Source organism: Macrobrachium nipponense, chromosome 11, assembly GCF_015104395.2.
Source record: "Macrobrachium nipponense isolate FS-2020 chromosome 11, ASM1510439v2, whole genome shotgun sequence".
Lineage (NCBI taxonomy): Eukaryota > Metazoa > Arthropoda > Malacostraca > Decapoda > Palaemonidae > Macrobrachium > Macrobrachium nipponense.
Window position 1 is genome coordinate 47,136,661 of NC_061087.1, and position 14,424 is coordinate 47,151,084.

The window sequence follows — 14,424 nt, forward strand, 5'->3', positions numbered from 1 at the left end:
TCAATTTTTCTTCAAAATACTGGATAATGGTAAACAATCAGGGTGTGGTTTCCATGTATTTCACTTGCTATGGTCCATTTTGCCAGTGATTGCAGGCTTTGTCAAGCAAGAACTAAGGCACAAAAGCATCTTCCATTCTATTTATATGTCCAAGAGGAGGCTGTTTTGGATTGCAGGGATAGCTATTACTTTTATTTGATTAATGTACCAGGAGGTAGTTAATTATTTACATTATAATTATGTAATATGTTATTAGATATGTTATTAAATAGTGTAATTACATTATTCTGTGTTAGTTTGACATTCTAGTTCTATTTCTTAAATTGCTAATAAAATTAATTTCTTCATCTGTGGTGTTTGGGCGGGGCTAGTTTTGGTGATGTCCTTGCCCTTTCTCTTGTCCCTGGGCCAGTGTGAGGGTAGGGCCTTAACTTCTTCTATCTGGACGTTTAGAGTCAGCCTTTGTGTTGTTATACACACAGCTTTTGTTATTGTCATGTCCCAATATGTGTTGCATTTGTAACTCATTGTGGTGTTGCCTTATCAGTTCTTATAACAATGATTTCTTGTCATGCTTGTCTATGTAGTGTTGGAAGATGGCTCTATGTTTCTTGCACATTTAATCTTCATCTAAGTGCAGTTGATGTCCTACCGATGTAGCTTTCACAGGAAGGTCTGCATTCCTCCTCGGGGCAAATAAATTCATAAACCACATTGGTAGTCATTTCCTTCGCCTTGGGTCCACAGGTGCTGATTTTCATTACAAGAGATGCCAATAGGTTGGGTTTGTAATATACCTGTATGTTTATGTGGGTGTATGGTGCTCATGGCTTGACTCTTTCTTGATAATTTTCTTGATGTTGCTGTTGTTGTTGTTGTATTCATTGTTAAAATTATTCTGGTAATATATTGTTATCTGTTGTCCTATCTCCTTGTCATGTTGTTCTGTTGCATTGTTTTGTTGGTAGAAGCAGTCAAAATACCTGCATATTTCTGATTGTATCATTTTATTTTCAAATCTGTTGTTTGTGAGCAGCTGTTGTATTCTGTCTAGCTCCATGTGCGTCGCTTTCCATGATGTACAGTGGGTGAAGGCCCAACACACATATGATTGAACTATTGACCATTTATATGCCTCAGCACTCACCTCTCCCATTTAAGGCAACGCCTAATGTTCATCACCTTAATGTATGCCTCCTTGTCATATTTGCTTGACCCTGTGTTTACTATTACTTACATCTAAGAATGCTAGTTTTTGGTCTACACTGTGTTCTATGGTGAAATTCAGCACAGCTTTTTCTGTAAAGGTTTCTTTCAGTGTTTGTGCATCTTGTTTGCTGTTTATTGCGATGAAAGTGTCGTCACTGTATCTTGCATAGATTTCATGTTTTTTCATGGTTACTGAATATGGTGCCCTCTAAATTGGCCATGTATGTGTTTGCCATAAGAACGCTTAATGGGAAACCCATAGCTACATTATCTACTTGGCAGAAAGGAGAATTATTTTTACCAATAATGCAGTGTGTTTTTATAGAAATACGTAGAGTATTATCATATTATATATAGTATTAACCTAAGGTATGCAATGAAAGTTTCATTTATCCTTCCTATTGTTTACAGAATTTTACCTTCAAATTTATTGGTTGACAAATATTTTTTCCTTTTGTCATTACAGATTTGTTAATGATTTGTAGCTTTTTTATTGTTGGCTGGCTGATAATTTATTCTTTTGGCATAATTTTAATAAAAAATAAAATTATTTTGTACTGCACAATATTTAATAGTAAAATGGTAGGAGTAAACCTCAGATATTAATTAATCACTATGCATAATCAGAGCCTGAGTGGCAGACATGACGTCACACACTGCACTCGCCAACAACAAATCCTTGCTCTATCTGCACATGGGTAAACTTTGTATTCTCTAGAGTCTAGACCTTTGTGTTGTCGACCCTTTGATACATCCAACTGATTTTTTCAAAAGCCTAAAAGAACGTAGAGAGCCTTTCAATATCATCAGCTTCTTAATAACTTCCTTATTCACAAACACCCTATTATGTGAATTATTAGAGGTTATAAGGATGAAAGAAGGATTGTGCACATTTCCTTTCCATTGTGGTTAATTAGCTTTGTGGAAGACATATTTAGTTATGTCTGTAAACTTGTAAGACAGGTATCGGAGTTACTATGGGCTCCTCCTCATCTCCCATGCTTGCACATTTTTACATGGATGTTAAGTATTGCTAAGGAAGAGGAATGTAGAAAACAAAAGGTGTAAGTTAAATACATTGCCTGAAAAAATTCATGGTTTGTAACCACCGATAAAATACAAAGGGATTTGAAATCAGTATACAGGACAGGAAAAGGACAATATTTATACCACAGAGAAAGAGTGAAGAAATGTATTCTAGTTGGTTTAATTTAGAGAGCTTAAGACTTTGCCATCCAAAAGACTTAGAGGAAGATGTTAAAAACACAAAAATTAGTTTATGAAACATGCTTACCCAGAAAGGTGCATAGAAGAAGTTATTAAGAAATTCTAAGAAATTTTCTATATCCAAGTGGTCTACAGAGATCTACAATACATGGCATAATCCTTGTCTACTTGAGGTAATGCTTGTAATGATAAAGTGGTAGACATCTCTCTGTCCAACATTTGCTTGAAAAGGCTGCACTGAGAAGTGTAGATTTCTAGTCTGTCTCAGGGGTGCATTGTGGCATTCATATGATCTATGGAACATCAGTTACATAATTTCTCAATGAGTGATGTCACTATAGATCTGATGAAAGAAGCCCCAGATGCTAGCTGGCCCCTTTTAAATGAAAGAGGATAGGAATTACACAGAGGCCATCATGTGGTGCTTTGTGTGGAAAGATTCCCCTAAAACGTAGTGCTCTTGTGCTGGATGGGGGAATAGGTGGCATGTCTCTTTGGTCAGTCTAAAGGAGGATTTACAATGTTGTGTAACAAGGAGCTGGAAATTGGGTTTTTCCTGTTTCTTTATTTACTCAGTTGCGGTTTGGTTACCTTACATATGTAGTGTTTGTCCTCTGGATATGAATTAAAGGCATTGAAACCTAATTACAGTACGTATATGTATATATGTACATTAGCTCTCAATAGTTGATTTATAGGTTATAGTACTCACTTATTCAGAAGCCTTGTCCTCATGTCTGAAAGGTTATGTGCATTCTTGTAGATAAAGTGCTGAGGAACAAAGGGAGAGTTTTGAGAAAGGATATATACTAAAGTTCTGTGGAAGACAAAGCTGTCCTACAGCAAAATGAGATCTTATCTTCATATACACAGGAGTTCAGTAGTATTTGTTTAGTAAGCTTAGAACAACCCTTTATGGAAGTGTTAATGGGAAACAAGTTCACAAGAAGAGGCATCTCAGAAAGAACCTGCTGTTGTCAGATTAATGAGAGTGACTCCCCTCAAGGAAAAGTTAGGTCATGAAATTCTGTCTCTTCATTTAGTTAGGATGGTTTAAAACAGACTTCTGTCAATATTAACCCCTCAAGTTGACAGGATGAGCGATTTTTTTTTAAAGCCATGCAATACCTAAGAGCTGAGAAAAGAAAAGTAGCCTAGAAGGAGGATTGTGTACCAGGCAGTTTTACAGTTCCTTCCTTCATGGGTCTTGCTAAACCTTTGCTGCCCAAAACAAAGGCAGGCAAAGCTATGAGGGTCAAATGATGAAAGTGGGAATTCTAATGTCCAAGCTGTGGCAGGACTGGATGAATTATTTGGAGATAGTTAAGATTTCTGATAAAAGCAATTTGTCACTAAATCATTCTTTACATAATTGTTTACTGCAACTGTTATGAAACAAAATTAATTTTTTGGTGCATCAGCACAAGGTGCCGATTATCAGCATTTTAAATGTTTTGTACATATTGGAGTGAAAATGTGTAAGAGGTATGATGCATGTGCATTTTTAACAATTTTTATGTATATATTAGATTAAAAAAGTGTGTAATAACTATGATGCATGTGCCTTTTTTGGTCTTTAACTGTACATATTCTGTATTAAGATTTTTTAATTTGTATCACAGCTCATAAGAAATTGAGCCTTTAGCTAAAAAATGTTTGTGTAGTGTAGCAAATAGGTACCTCTTTATTGTAAAGAGTCACATTACCAGCAGGACTACAGCATACTTCCCTAAATCTTTAACTTTCACATGAATTAGTGCACTTCAAACTAAATACAAAACCTTACTACAGCAGCAATCAATGGACTTTTGTAGTGAATAGATGCTTAAGGGGAGGACTCTTCTTGATTAACTATCTTTTAATATACTATCACTTGAAGTGGTTTTAAGTGTTAAAGTATGGCCACACAGCTTGGTTCAGTACTATTGAGCTTGCATTTCTTTTTGGTTGATAATCTAGAGAGAGCACTAAACCACTTATTTTGTTTCTTGCTTCACTAGATCTCTGGAAGAGGATGATTTGTAAGTGGCTTCAAAATTATTTTGCTTACACTTTTTTAGTTATTAAACAGTAATTTAAACACAATGTCTTATAATTTTACTACATAATTTACATAATTGTCACCACACACACTCATATGTCTCCAGTTATCGGCAATTCAGTTTTATGGCACTTGTGTAGTGCCAATTTCCGGTTATTGGCACCAATAATAGAGTAATGGCGCCAATACGTATGTAACAAAGGTGCCATTAACTGGTTATTGGTGCCAAAACACAGTTATTGCCACCGATAAGTGCCAAAAATTGCTGATTTTTGGTTATCGGCAATTTTCACTTATCACGCTGTCAAAGCGGAACCCCCACCGATAACCAGGGACTACCTATCCTATATATATATATATATATATAATAATATATATATTATATATTATATATATATATATATATATATAATATATATATATATATATATAAAATACACACTCATAATCAACAGGAAGAATATCTACTAACATTAAAATATCAATACCATAACATAACTGAATGACTGTATACGTATGTATGTATGTATGTATGTATGTATGTATGTAGTATATATATATATATATATACATATATATATATATATATATATATATATATATATATATATATATATATATATATATATATATATATATATATTGTGTGTTTTATTAAGGTATTCATACTAGTAGGTATTCTTTCTGTTGTTCATGATTAATTTTTTTGTCCACACTTTTGGTATGCATCCAATTGTTAAAGTTGGTGGCTATATAGTACATTTTGTTCACAAAATATTTGTATTATGTGAAATATCAATGTGATAAAAACGTGATTTCTTGTAAATTTCAGTGCTATACTACAGTACTTAAACCATATCAGAATACCTTGGCAGTAATTATTTTTGTATACCTGTATTTCAGTGTTATTAAAAGGCGTAGTGTGCGTGTGAATCGACGTCAGGGCACCACCCGTAATCCACTGAGAGCATTGGCTGCACGTGAAGATATTAAAGCAGAATATACAGAAGTCAAAATGGGTGTTGGAGAAAGAGAACTTAGGAGAATGAAGGTTGAAGAATGTAAGTATTATTTCTTTTACAACAAATGCATGCAAGGTATTTATAATCCCATTTTGTCCATTGAACAAAATACCAGACACATCTGATCACTGTAAAAAAAAAAAAAAAACAGAAGTTCAGGGTAGATGGAAGGCCCCCTTTTATAAGCCAATTGCATTGTCTTGTGTCTGGCCAGCTGTCAACAGCTTATGCTTTCAGTTCCAGTTAAAGGTTGTTCTCAGCTTTGTTTGTTTGATCTTCAGTGAAGCTCCTCTTTTCCTAAGTTTTTACTGATATATTTATTTTATTTTGTTATGAGGATGTAAGATTTTTCCCATAATTTCCTGACAGGGATTTTCTGTAACAGTAGAGATTTTTTGCTGCGGTTGAAATAACCTTCACTAACTTTAAAAATTATACTTAACATGTGAGTCAGTAGGTATGTTAAAAAGGGAGTTGCTTTGGAGTTTCCTGGTGAAATCACCATTCTTCAACCAGTATTAAAATTTCTCATGGTGCTTATTTTGGTTTTTCAAAACTATGAGTTAGTTTAGTTATAGCTAGAGATTTTAACTGGGTAGTGACCAGCAGTCTAGTCAAAAACTTTTGAGTATACATACATGCAATTTTTACTACTTTTTTGGTGTTGTTTTAATGGTTCAGTGAGGAACAAGTCTTTCACTTTATTTGACTGATTTGCAGCTTTATGGTTACCACAGGTTAACAAGTGGTTTATTTGCTATTCATTCTCTTTAGCTAGCTTTACTATTTTGCCATTCTTTTTGTAAGTGAATTTTTATGCTTGTACATACGTACTTATTTTTGTTATTTTCACCCTTCTAGTTTGTGTGTAACTAGTAGTAAGTATAAATTTTTACCCTTATGCTTTTTTACCTGTCTCCTTAATGTTGTTTGGTGCCATTTAGATACCAATGGCATCTCTTCATAAATGATTTACCTTTTGTTTTTATTTATTTGGTAATTTTACTGAATTTAGTAATTTACACTTTACCTTTCCTCCCTCAATGTCATAGTCAATTAGTGAAGTGTAATTACTTACCTTTTATATGCCAGTCATATTACAAGTTGTGTTACCTTTGTTTTATTATATTTGTTGGATATTTTGTGTTTTACATAGTGAACATTTTTTATATATAATGAGCTCTAGCTATAATTTACAACACAGTAGCATTCACATATGCGGTTACTCATAGTTTGATATACGTACTCAAGTTTATTCTTATGTTTATTATCTTTTATTTTTAATGTTCTTATATGCTTGATTAGGCTTACATGGAAATACCTTTACAATTTACAGACGTTCCCTCTGTCGTATGTTTTGCTTCATTTTTCTACCAACTAACCCCATCTCTCTCTCTCTCTCTCTCTCTCTCTCTCTCTCTCTCTCTCTCTTATCTTCATTTTTCATTAGGAAAGAATGATAGTACGTATTCATAATTACTTTGGTATTGGTAATTTAATAAAGTGGGAGAGAAGGAAGAAAGTTAATTATTAAAATTATTTGAACATGTATCTTTTATGTGTTTTCATTGTTAGAGATGAAGCCTGTATAATAAGAGTGGCTAGTTGTGCCTTTCACTTATTTTAGTTGTCATTGATTGTGGCAGTTGCTGATAGTAAGTATGGGAGATGTAACCTTTGTCATTTGCAGTAGTTTAAAAATAACTTGATTAACAGGCAACTGAACTTCTGGAGACAAGTTTTTGTTATGTAACTAAATCTTTATAATTATTTAATTAAGTTTAAAAAATAAGTATAACTATATATTAGGTAACTAGATCATAAACATCTAAATGCCCCTATGCACTGCTATATCCAAGTGTTCTAGAAGAATCTAGAAGTAATGTATCAACATTAATTAATGATATTGTCCTTGCTTTTAGTGCAAAGCATCTTATATTTTTTCAGTGTCAAAGGCATCACCAATGGCAGTTGAAGCTCTTGCTGGTCTTGCCTCAAAGGAGAACTTCTCAGCTGTTGCCCTAAAGAAAGTGGAAAATAACCCTATAGTCCGTGAGATGGCACCATATTCTTCTCTGATGTTACTGCAAGTAAAAGGAAGGCGCCATGCACAGACAAGATTGGTTCAACCTATCAAATCCAGTATTAATCAAGGAGATGACTTCATTCTTATAACACCTAGTGATGTAAGTCTTCCAAATGTGCTTTGCTTTCATTATGTTTGTAGCTTTGAAGCTACCTGTTCTAGAAGCAGTGATATGAAGTAAAGCTGACAATTGACAGTAATTACTTTTTTATTTTAACTTGAAAAACCATAAGTACGGTGTGAAACTGGCATTTTCTTCGGAAAAGTAACATGTATCATGGCCAAAACACATGGATTATTAATTCAAAGTTCCTAGTTGAACTATGGAAATTTGGCTGAAAGTTGCTAGGAAGCAAATAAAATTTATAGATTAGCAAAATCAAATTACATCAGTACGTAATTTGAAAACTAAACCTTAAACAAATACTTTTCCCCATCTTTGGTGAAAAGTTCAAATTATCCATCTGTGTCTAGCATATCAACTATTCTTCTATCAATTAGCATGTAATTGGAAACTTGAGAAACTTAACCAACTCTGTGCTATTTTATGGGGGCTTTTAAAGCTAAATGGTCTTCAGTTAGCATTTCTCTCTGTAATACGTACCAGGTATCCTGAGACGTTTATCAACAAATATGCTTTTATTCCACTGGTCATAAAAAGAGTTTAGCTTACTTTATCTGGTAGTTGCGAGGGAAGAATGGGCAATGATCTGCCTGAACTTTATGATAAATTTTAAAAAGTATGTTTGGGGTCTTTTCCTCTATGTGCAACGCATTATATTGCATTGGTTTTGTTAATAGCACTCTTCACAGTGAATATAAACTAGGCAGGTTTGTACCTGTTCCTGCACCCACCATAAGGGAACCAAGGCCAAAAAGAGACTGCAGATATTTCAGGATTGAAAGTGTAGTGGACCTTGAAGAAAATAAGATCTCTGTGTTTCAGGAGACTTCAAGAGGATATCTAATGAGTGGAACAAGAGCTGTAATTATAAAATACTCGTGGTAGCATACGTCTTGGAATAGAGAGACAAATCCACAGTTATGTATGCTTGCATATATATTTAAAATTAAAACTAAAGAGAGAGCTTTTGGGAATATTTTTTATTCCCTTTTTCAGCAAGACTGAAATGGGCAATGAAGCAGTGAAGTAGGCCAGCATTCGTATATTTAAAATCATCTAAAATTGCACAAATTCCCTTCCTCTCTCATTCATGTAAGTTTCGTCTAAGATGAGGAAGACAGTGCCATTTTAGAAAGGAAGTGCTTTTATTTGTGAGGGTTGTAGCCATTTGACTCTTGTCTTTAGCTCAGCAGCTGAAGCTACTGGGGAAGCTTAGGCTGCCATTCTAGGCTTCATTGAATAATGCTTCATCTTGGTGAGAAATAAAGAATTCCTCTTCTCCCATGCCACATGACATATCTACAGTGAAATCAAGCAAAGAACAAAGTCAGCTACCACTGGCTACTAACACAAAGCATTTAGAGGTGCCAGAATTACTTGTAGTAGATGAGCCAGGAATTATCATCTTATAAGGCATGAGTACCATCAGAGTTCATTGGCGTTAAGAGTTTCCAAAACAGATGGAATGCCATTGAGTTGCTAGCACTACTAGATCCAGGTAAGTGCTAAACCAGGTAGAGGCAGATGCACCACTGGATACAAATGTCTTGAGCAAGCAAATAGAAGCAGAAGCAAGTAGGGTGTTACACAAGCCATGGTATGGCTACACTTACCAGAGATACTTTCTTGGTTTTCCCATTTGCTAGGATTGGGTCTAATCTCCAAACTTGTATCACATGGTCAGTCCTCACATCATAATCTCAAAGTAACTTGATTTTTTTATTTTCATCATTTATGGGTAGTATACATATGGTTGTACCACTTGTCGATGCATGGTTGTGTATTTACTTTACAGATTTTCCTGCAAGGTGTTAGCAACTGTGTCATGCCTTCCCTTATTTTTAATTTGATCTAATGGGGGGTTTCACTTGTTATGTGGTTGACTGTCTTCAAATTCTTGTATTTTCAATGCATAGGTGATATTGATATTCATTCGTTTAATATTTTATTTTGTATGTGTCATCTCGAGCTACCATCATCATGTGTTCAGTTTCCTCCTTGAACTATCCCATAGTTAGCCATTGTCAGATGACCTCTCCAGCCCTACCTAGAACCAGCCTTGCATTTGTGTGTTTTTCTATTTCTCTGTTCTTGTGCTGTTGATCCTTTCCTTATACTTTTCAGGCTGTTTATTAGCAAAGATGAGCTTTTTATCCCAAGCTGTTATCAGCCACTCACCTTCACTGTTCATAAGATACTGACTAAGTGTTCTTTTCTCAGTATTGATACAATAGTCCTTGCTTTGTAACTATGGAAAGTGAGGTATAACACTTCAAATGATCGCATCCAAAACTGTGCATCAAAATGAAATAATAGTTGCCAAAGTTAATTTGAAATCACTAATTTGAGAAAACAGCTGACTCATAAAGAGAGAGGATAAAGCCAAACAAGCAATGGCTGCTCAGAAAGCTAAGGTTTAACACTTAAAAGTAGCAAGGAACTAAAGATAGCAGGGCACTTACAAAACCATGCATCTACCAGGAGTTGTGGCAGAAGCCTCACTCAACTGATCAATTGAATGTAATTTGACAAGGTTTATTGCTCTGGAACACCTTCACTATAAAGAATCTATTGTTTTGTACTGTTTAGATAAAGAATATTATCGTATCATGATTGATTAATTGAAACAAGTTCCATAAGCAGTTTGTCTGGGGGAGGAGTTTACAAGCTGTTTACAAGAACCCCATGTACAGTAAGGGACTTGGTTTGATGACAGCAAGTTGAGGAATCCAGCAAGGCATTTAATCAAGCCAGATGAACAGAAAGGATTTTTCCTCCTATATGGAATGTTTAGGTAGCTTGCATGGATACAATAAAGTCTTATGTAAAGAAATTGTTGTTGATGAAACGAAATTAAGTTTAGTCAAACTAATATAATCCACAGTACTCTTAAGATTTGAGTGCAAAATTTAAAAAATTAGTATTTCAACTTTTTCCATATGTAGCGTTACAGTTCATGGATTTGTCTTTTGCTCTTTGATGAAGTTCTTCACTACCACTGTACAGTGTAATTTTTCATCTGTCAAAATAATAGTGTTGCCATCACAGTGAATAATTTATGTAATATGTATGCACGTACTTATAAGTACTTATTCATTGATATGGAATTGTACTGTATTTAATTTTAATTTATTTTTGTCAGGTTTTCCATTACAAGGGTGAATTTGCCAATGTTATTGAGAGAGCCAAGGCTGCTGAAATTGGTCAGTACATTCTTCAACAAAAAGACATGGGCATCAGTACAGCAAAGAATCTCATAGAGGTTGACGAAAATTCGTCCAGTGAGAGAAAGAAGAGGTTTTGGTCTTTGTTAGGTAAGTCTTGGTTAAATGATAATTTTGTTTACTAAGTTTTAGACTGAGATCTCAAAGATCATGGTTTTGTAAACATAAGATGAGAAGTGGAGAGAAACAGATAGTCAGAAAACTAGCAGAAAGGCTCAGAATAACCAGAATGGCACTAACTATTTGATGTGGATGTCTTAGCATAGAATTTTTTTTAGGTAATTCTTATGAGCCTTTTTGAGGACCACAAGAAGTTTTGTGTTAAGCCCCTTTTGTCTGATAGCCTCTTCCACTAAATGTACTTTTCAGTATTTTCAGTCAGTAGATTAAAATGTTATCAGATGAGAGTGCCGTTGAAGGCATGCTTCAGCTAATTTGGACACTATTTATTTTTTCATTTTTTAGTATGTAGCTGCTATTGATTCTTGATATAGCATTACAAAGCCTGAAAAGTCTCACAAATTTTAAGCAGCAAAAGGAAAAGAATATGGTTCCATTCACTAGCAATTAGTGTTTAGTGATAGATTTATTTAGTGCATATGATAGTTCAGTCTTGTTTTTACCATGTGAAAATAATGTGTACAAAGAATATCCACAAAAAAATGGTGACACCGTAAGCAATATTAGCATTCATCTCTCAGTCTTTCAACTGTATTAAATGAAATTGTTCCAAATACACCATAAAATGCTGAACAAGGGAAATCTTGGATAGAGCAAGGGAAATCATGGATATTACTTCAGCAGTTCTTAATTTATGGCACCATCCTTAAGCAGAAGGATGTCATCAAAGCAGCTACACCTTCCAAGGGCATCACTATTTTGTCCAGCAAGAGGACCCACGTGCACGACGAGATGGAACGGCTGCTTCTTGTCTGGATAAAAGACAAAGAAATCGCTGGCGATACAATAACGGAGACGGCAATCTCCCACAAGGCCAGCGCTATTTTCGGCGATTTGATTGCCCAGGCGAAAGACGACGGAGGAGAAGGGACATCAGCGCCAACCCCAGAGTTCAAGGCTTCGCATGGGTGGTTCGAGAAATTCCGTAAACGGACTGGCATCCATTCGGTGGTGCGGTATGGGGAGGCTGCCAGCTCGGACACGAAAGCGGCCGAAGCCTTTAAAAAGACGTTCGACGAGATGATGACCAAGGAAGGCTACAGTTCTCAGCAAGTCTTCAACTGTGATGAGACTGGCCTTTTTTGGAAAAAAATGCCTCGTCAGACGTACATCACGGAGGAAGAGAAGAAGCTACCCGGGCATATGCCTATGAAAGACAGGCTTACGCTCGCACTTTGTTCAAACGCCAGTGGGGATTGCAGGGTGAAGCCCCTACTGGTGTATCATTCCGAGACTCCTCGAGCCTTCAAGGCCCACATACATACAGTGGTCCCCCCTTATTTGCGGGGGATGCGTACCAGACCCCCCCCCCATGAATAGTTAGAACCCACGAATATTTGTAACCCCTACAAAGATGCTTAAAACCTATTTTGGTAGTTAAAACTCAAGAAATCCCCACTAAAAGTTACCAGGAATTTGTGGATATTTCACATAGAAAAATATCGCGAATAGGCGAATTTTCCGCGAATAATGCGGGGAAAACGTTCCAGGGAGGAATTCGCGAATGTGTGAGTCCGCGAATCCGGAGAATGTGTATATGGGGGGTTTGGTTATTGCCCGAGCGCCAGTAACTGAGAATCACTATTAACTGAATTAATGGCATTGCTTAGGCCAATAGTGTCTATGGTCCTCATAAGGTGCCATTAAGCAACTATCAGAACCAATAAAATGCCTACCAGCAGAGAAAATCTGGTTAATGTTGTTATTAGCCAAGTACTGTAAAACTGAAATGCCGTTAACCGATGCCACCCACCATTAACCGGGGACTACCTTTATATATATATACATCTATATATATATATATATATATATATATATATATATATATACATATATATACATATATATATACATATACATATATATATATATATATATATATATATATATATATATATATATATATATATATATATATTATATACTATATATATATATATATACATACTATATATATATATAATATATATATATATATATATATATATATATATATATATATATATATATATATATATATATATATATATACACACACACACACAGTAGTACCTCAGGATACAAAATTAATCCATTCTGACTGGCTACAGTCCTGGGGGTCATGCTTGAATGAGACTCAATGGATGTGTTTAACATGATCTGTATTATCTAAAACTTACACAAGGGCCCAAGTATTTAAGGAAACTAATAATTACGCACATTAACTTTAGCAGTAACTGGCTACGGCAACGGAACAGTGAGGGTTGATGGCACGTTGATGCTCTTTGAGTGCCCAAGCCTGACTCCCTAAGGCAGCCGAGAGGCGTCAGGGCACTGTTTTCCTTTTAGCCCCCTTGTTTTTCCCTTAGGCAGGTCATTGGTTTTTTCTTTCTCCCAAGGAGGGGTGACCAGTCGTTGGCCAGACATACCACCGCCAAGAGTTAACAGCTTTTGGGGGGTATTTTGAGGGTGGCTGTTTCCCAGCAACCACATCAGTGCCTCGTTGTTCAACTTCTAGGCCTCTTACACAATGAGACCCCGGGAACAGTGACAAGCTTTCCGGAATGGCTCATCACTCCCTCCCCAAGTCTTTGCATCTCTGCAAAGCTGATGTCTCTGTACTATTCAATTGCTAGCTTCTTACTGCATTGTTTCTGGTTTAAACTTATTAAAATTAACTATATTTAATAGGGCCAGTTGACATGTGTACAAACCAAAAGTTATATGTGAATTGAACACGTTTTACAGCAATACAAGATTTTCAACAACAACAAAAAATTCAAAATAATCAACACTCACTCTTACCTGGAAACATATCAATACCAATACTCAAGTCAATAAGTTCTTTACACTCACAACAAAAATGGTGGTAACAAAAAGACAGAAAATAACACACTTGGGAGCCGATGACGACCTGGCGAAGTCTGCCAGAAAAGGCTTGGCTGGTTTACCCGCCTTCGGCAGGGACTTTGTCTTCAAGGTTTTTAATTTGGGGATTACCGAGCCCGACCTATTCCAAGTGAAAGTGGACTTCCCAGGGAAGCCCTGAAAGGAAGGAGAAGAAGAAGGAGTTGGACTGAAAGAGAGAAGATTAGTCCCACGACCACCTGCCTCACTTACCTCCCTACCTACATCCTGTTCCTCGGTGGCCATAGGCTCTTGGTGCAGGCTGATGGCCGCCACCTCCTCCGTCACGACATCACACAAGCCCTCTTGGTCCTCCGGGGGGGCTTGGGTCTCATGGCGGATATGCTCAATGGTGGGAGCCGCTACTCCCGCCGGTACTGCTGCCGAAACTTGGATGGTGGGGTAGAGGATGGCGCACATCTCCT

At 36.0% G+C, this 14,424-nt stretch overlaps 1 protein-coding gene across 16 annotated transcripts in view; it reads left to right on the forward strand.

Moving 5' to 3' along the window:
* The window catches only part of LOC135205702 (uncharacterized), a 1,031,110-nt gene that overhangs the window by 969,349 nt on the left and 47,337 nt on the right, over positions 1-14,424 (forward strand). For 15 of the 16 annotated variants that reach the window (XM_064236823.1, XM_064236798.1, XM_064236782.1 and 12 more), the window contains 4 exons: positions 4,437-4,457; positions 5,381-5,538; positions 7,447-7,685; positions 10,852-11,023. In XM_064236823.1, the coding sequence (XP_064092893.1) occupies positions 4,437-4,457; positions 5,381-5,538; positions 7,447-7,685; positions 10,852-11,023 (590 nt within the window). The remainder of the gene's footprint in view (positions 1-4,436; positions 4,458-5,380; positions 5,539-7,446; positions 7,686-10,851; positions 11,024-14,424) is intronic. The other variant, XM_064236716.1, reaches the window with a different exon arrangement.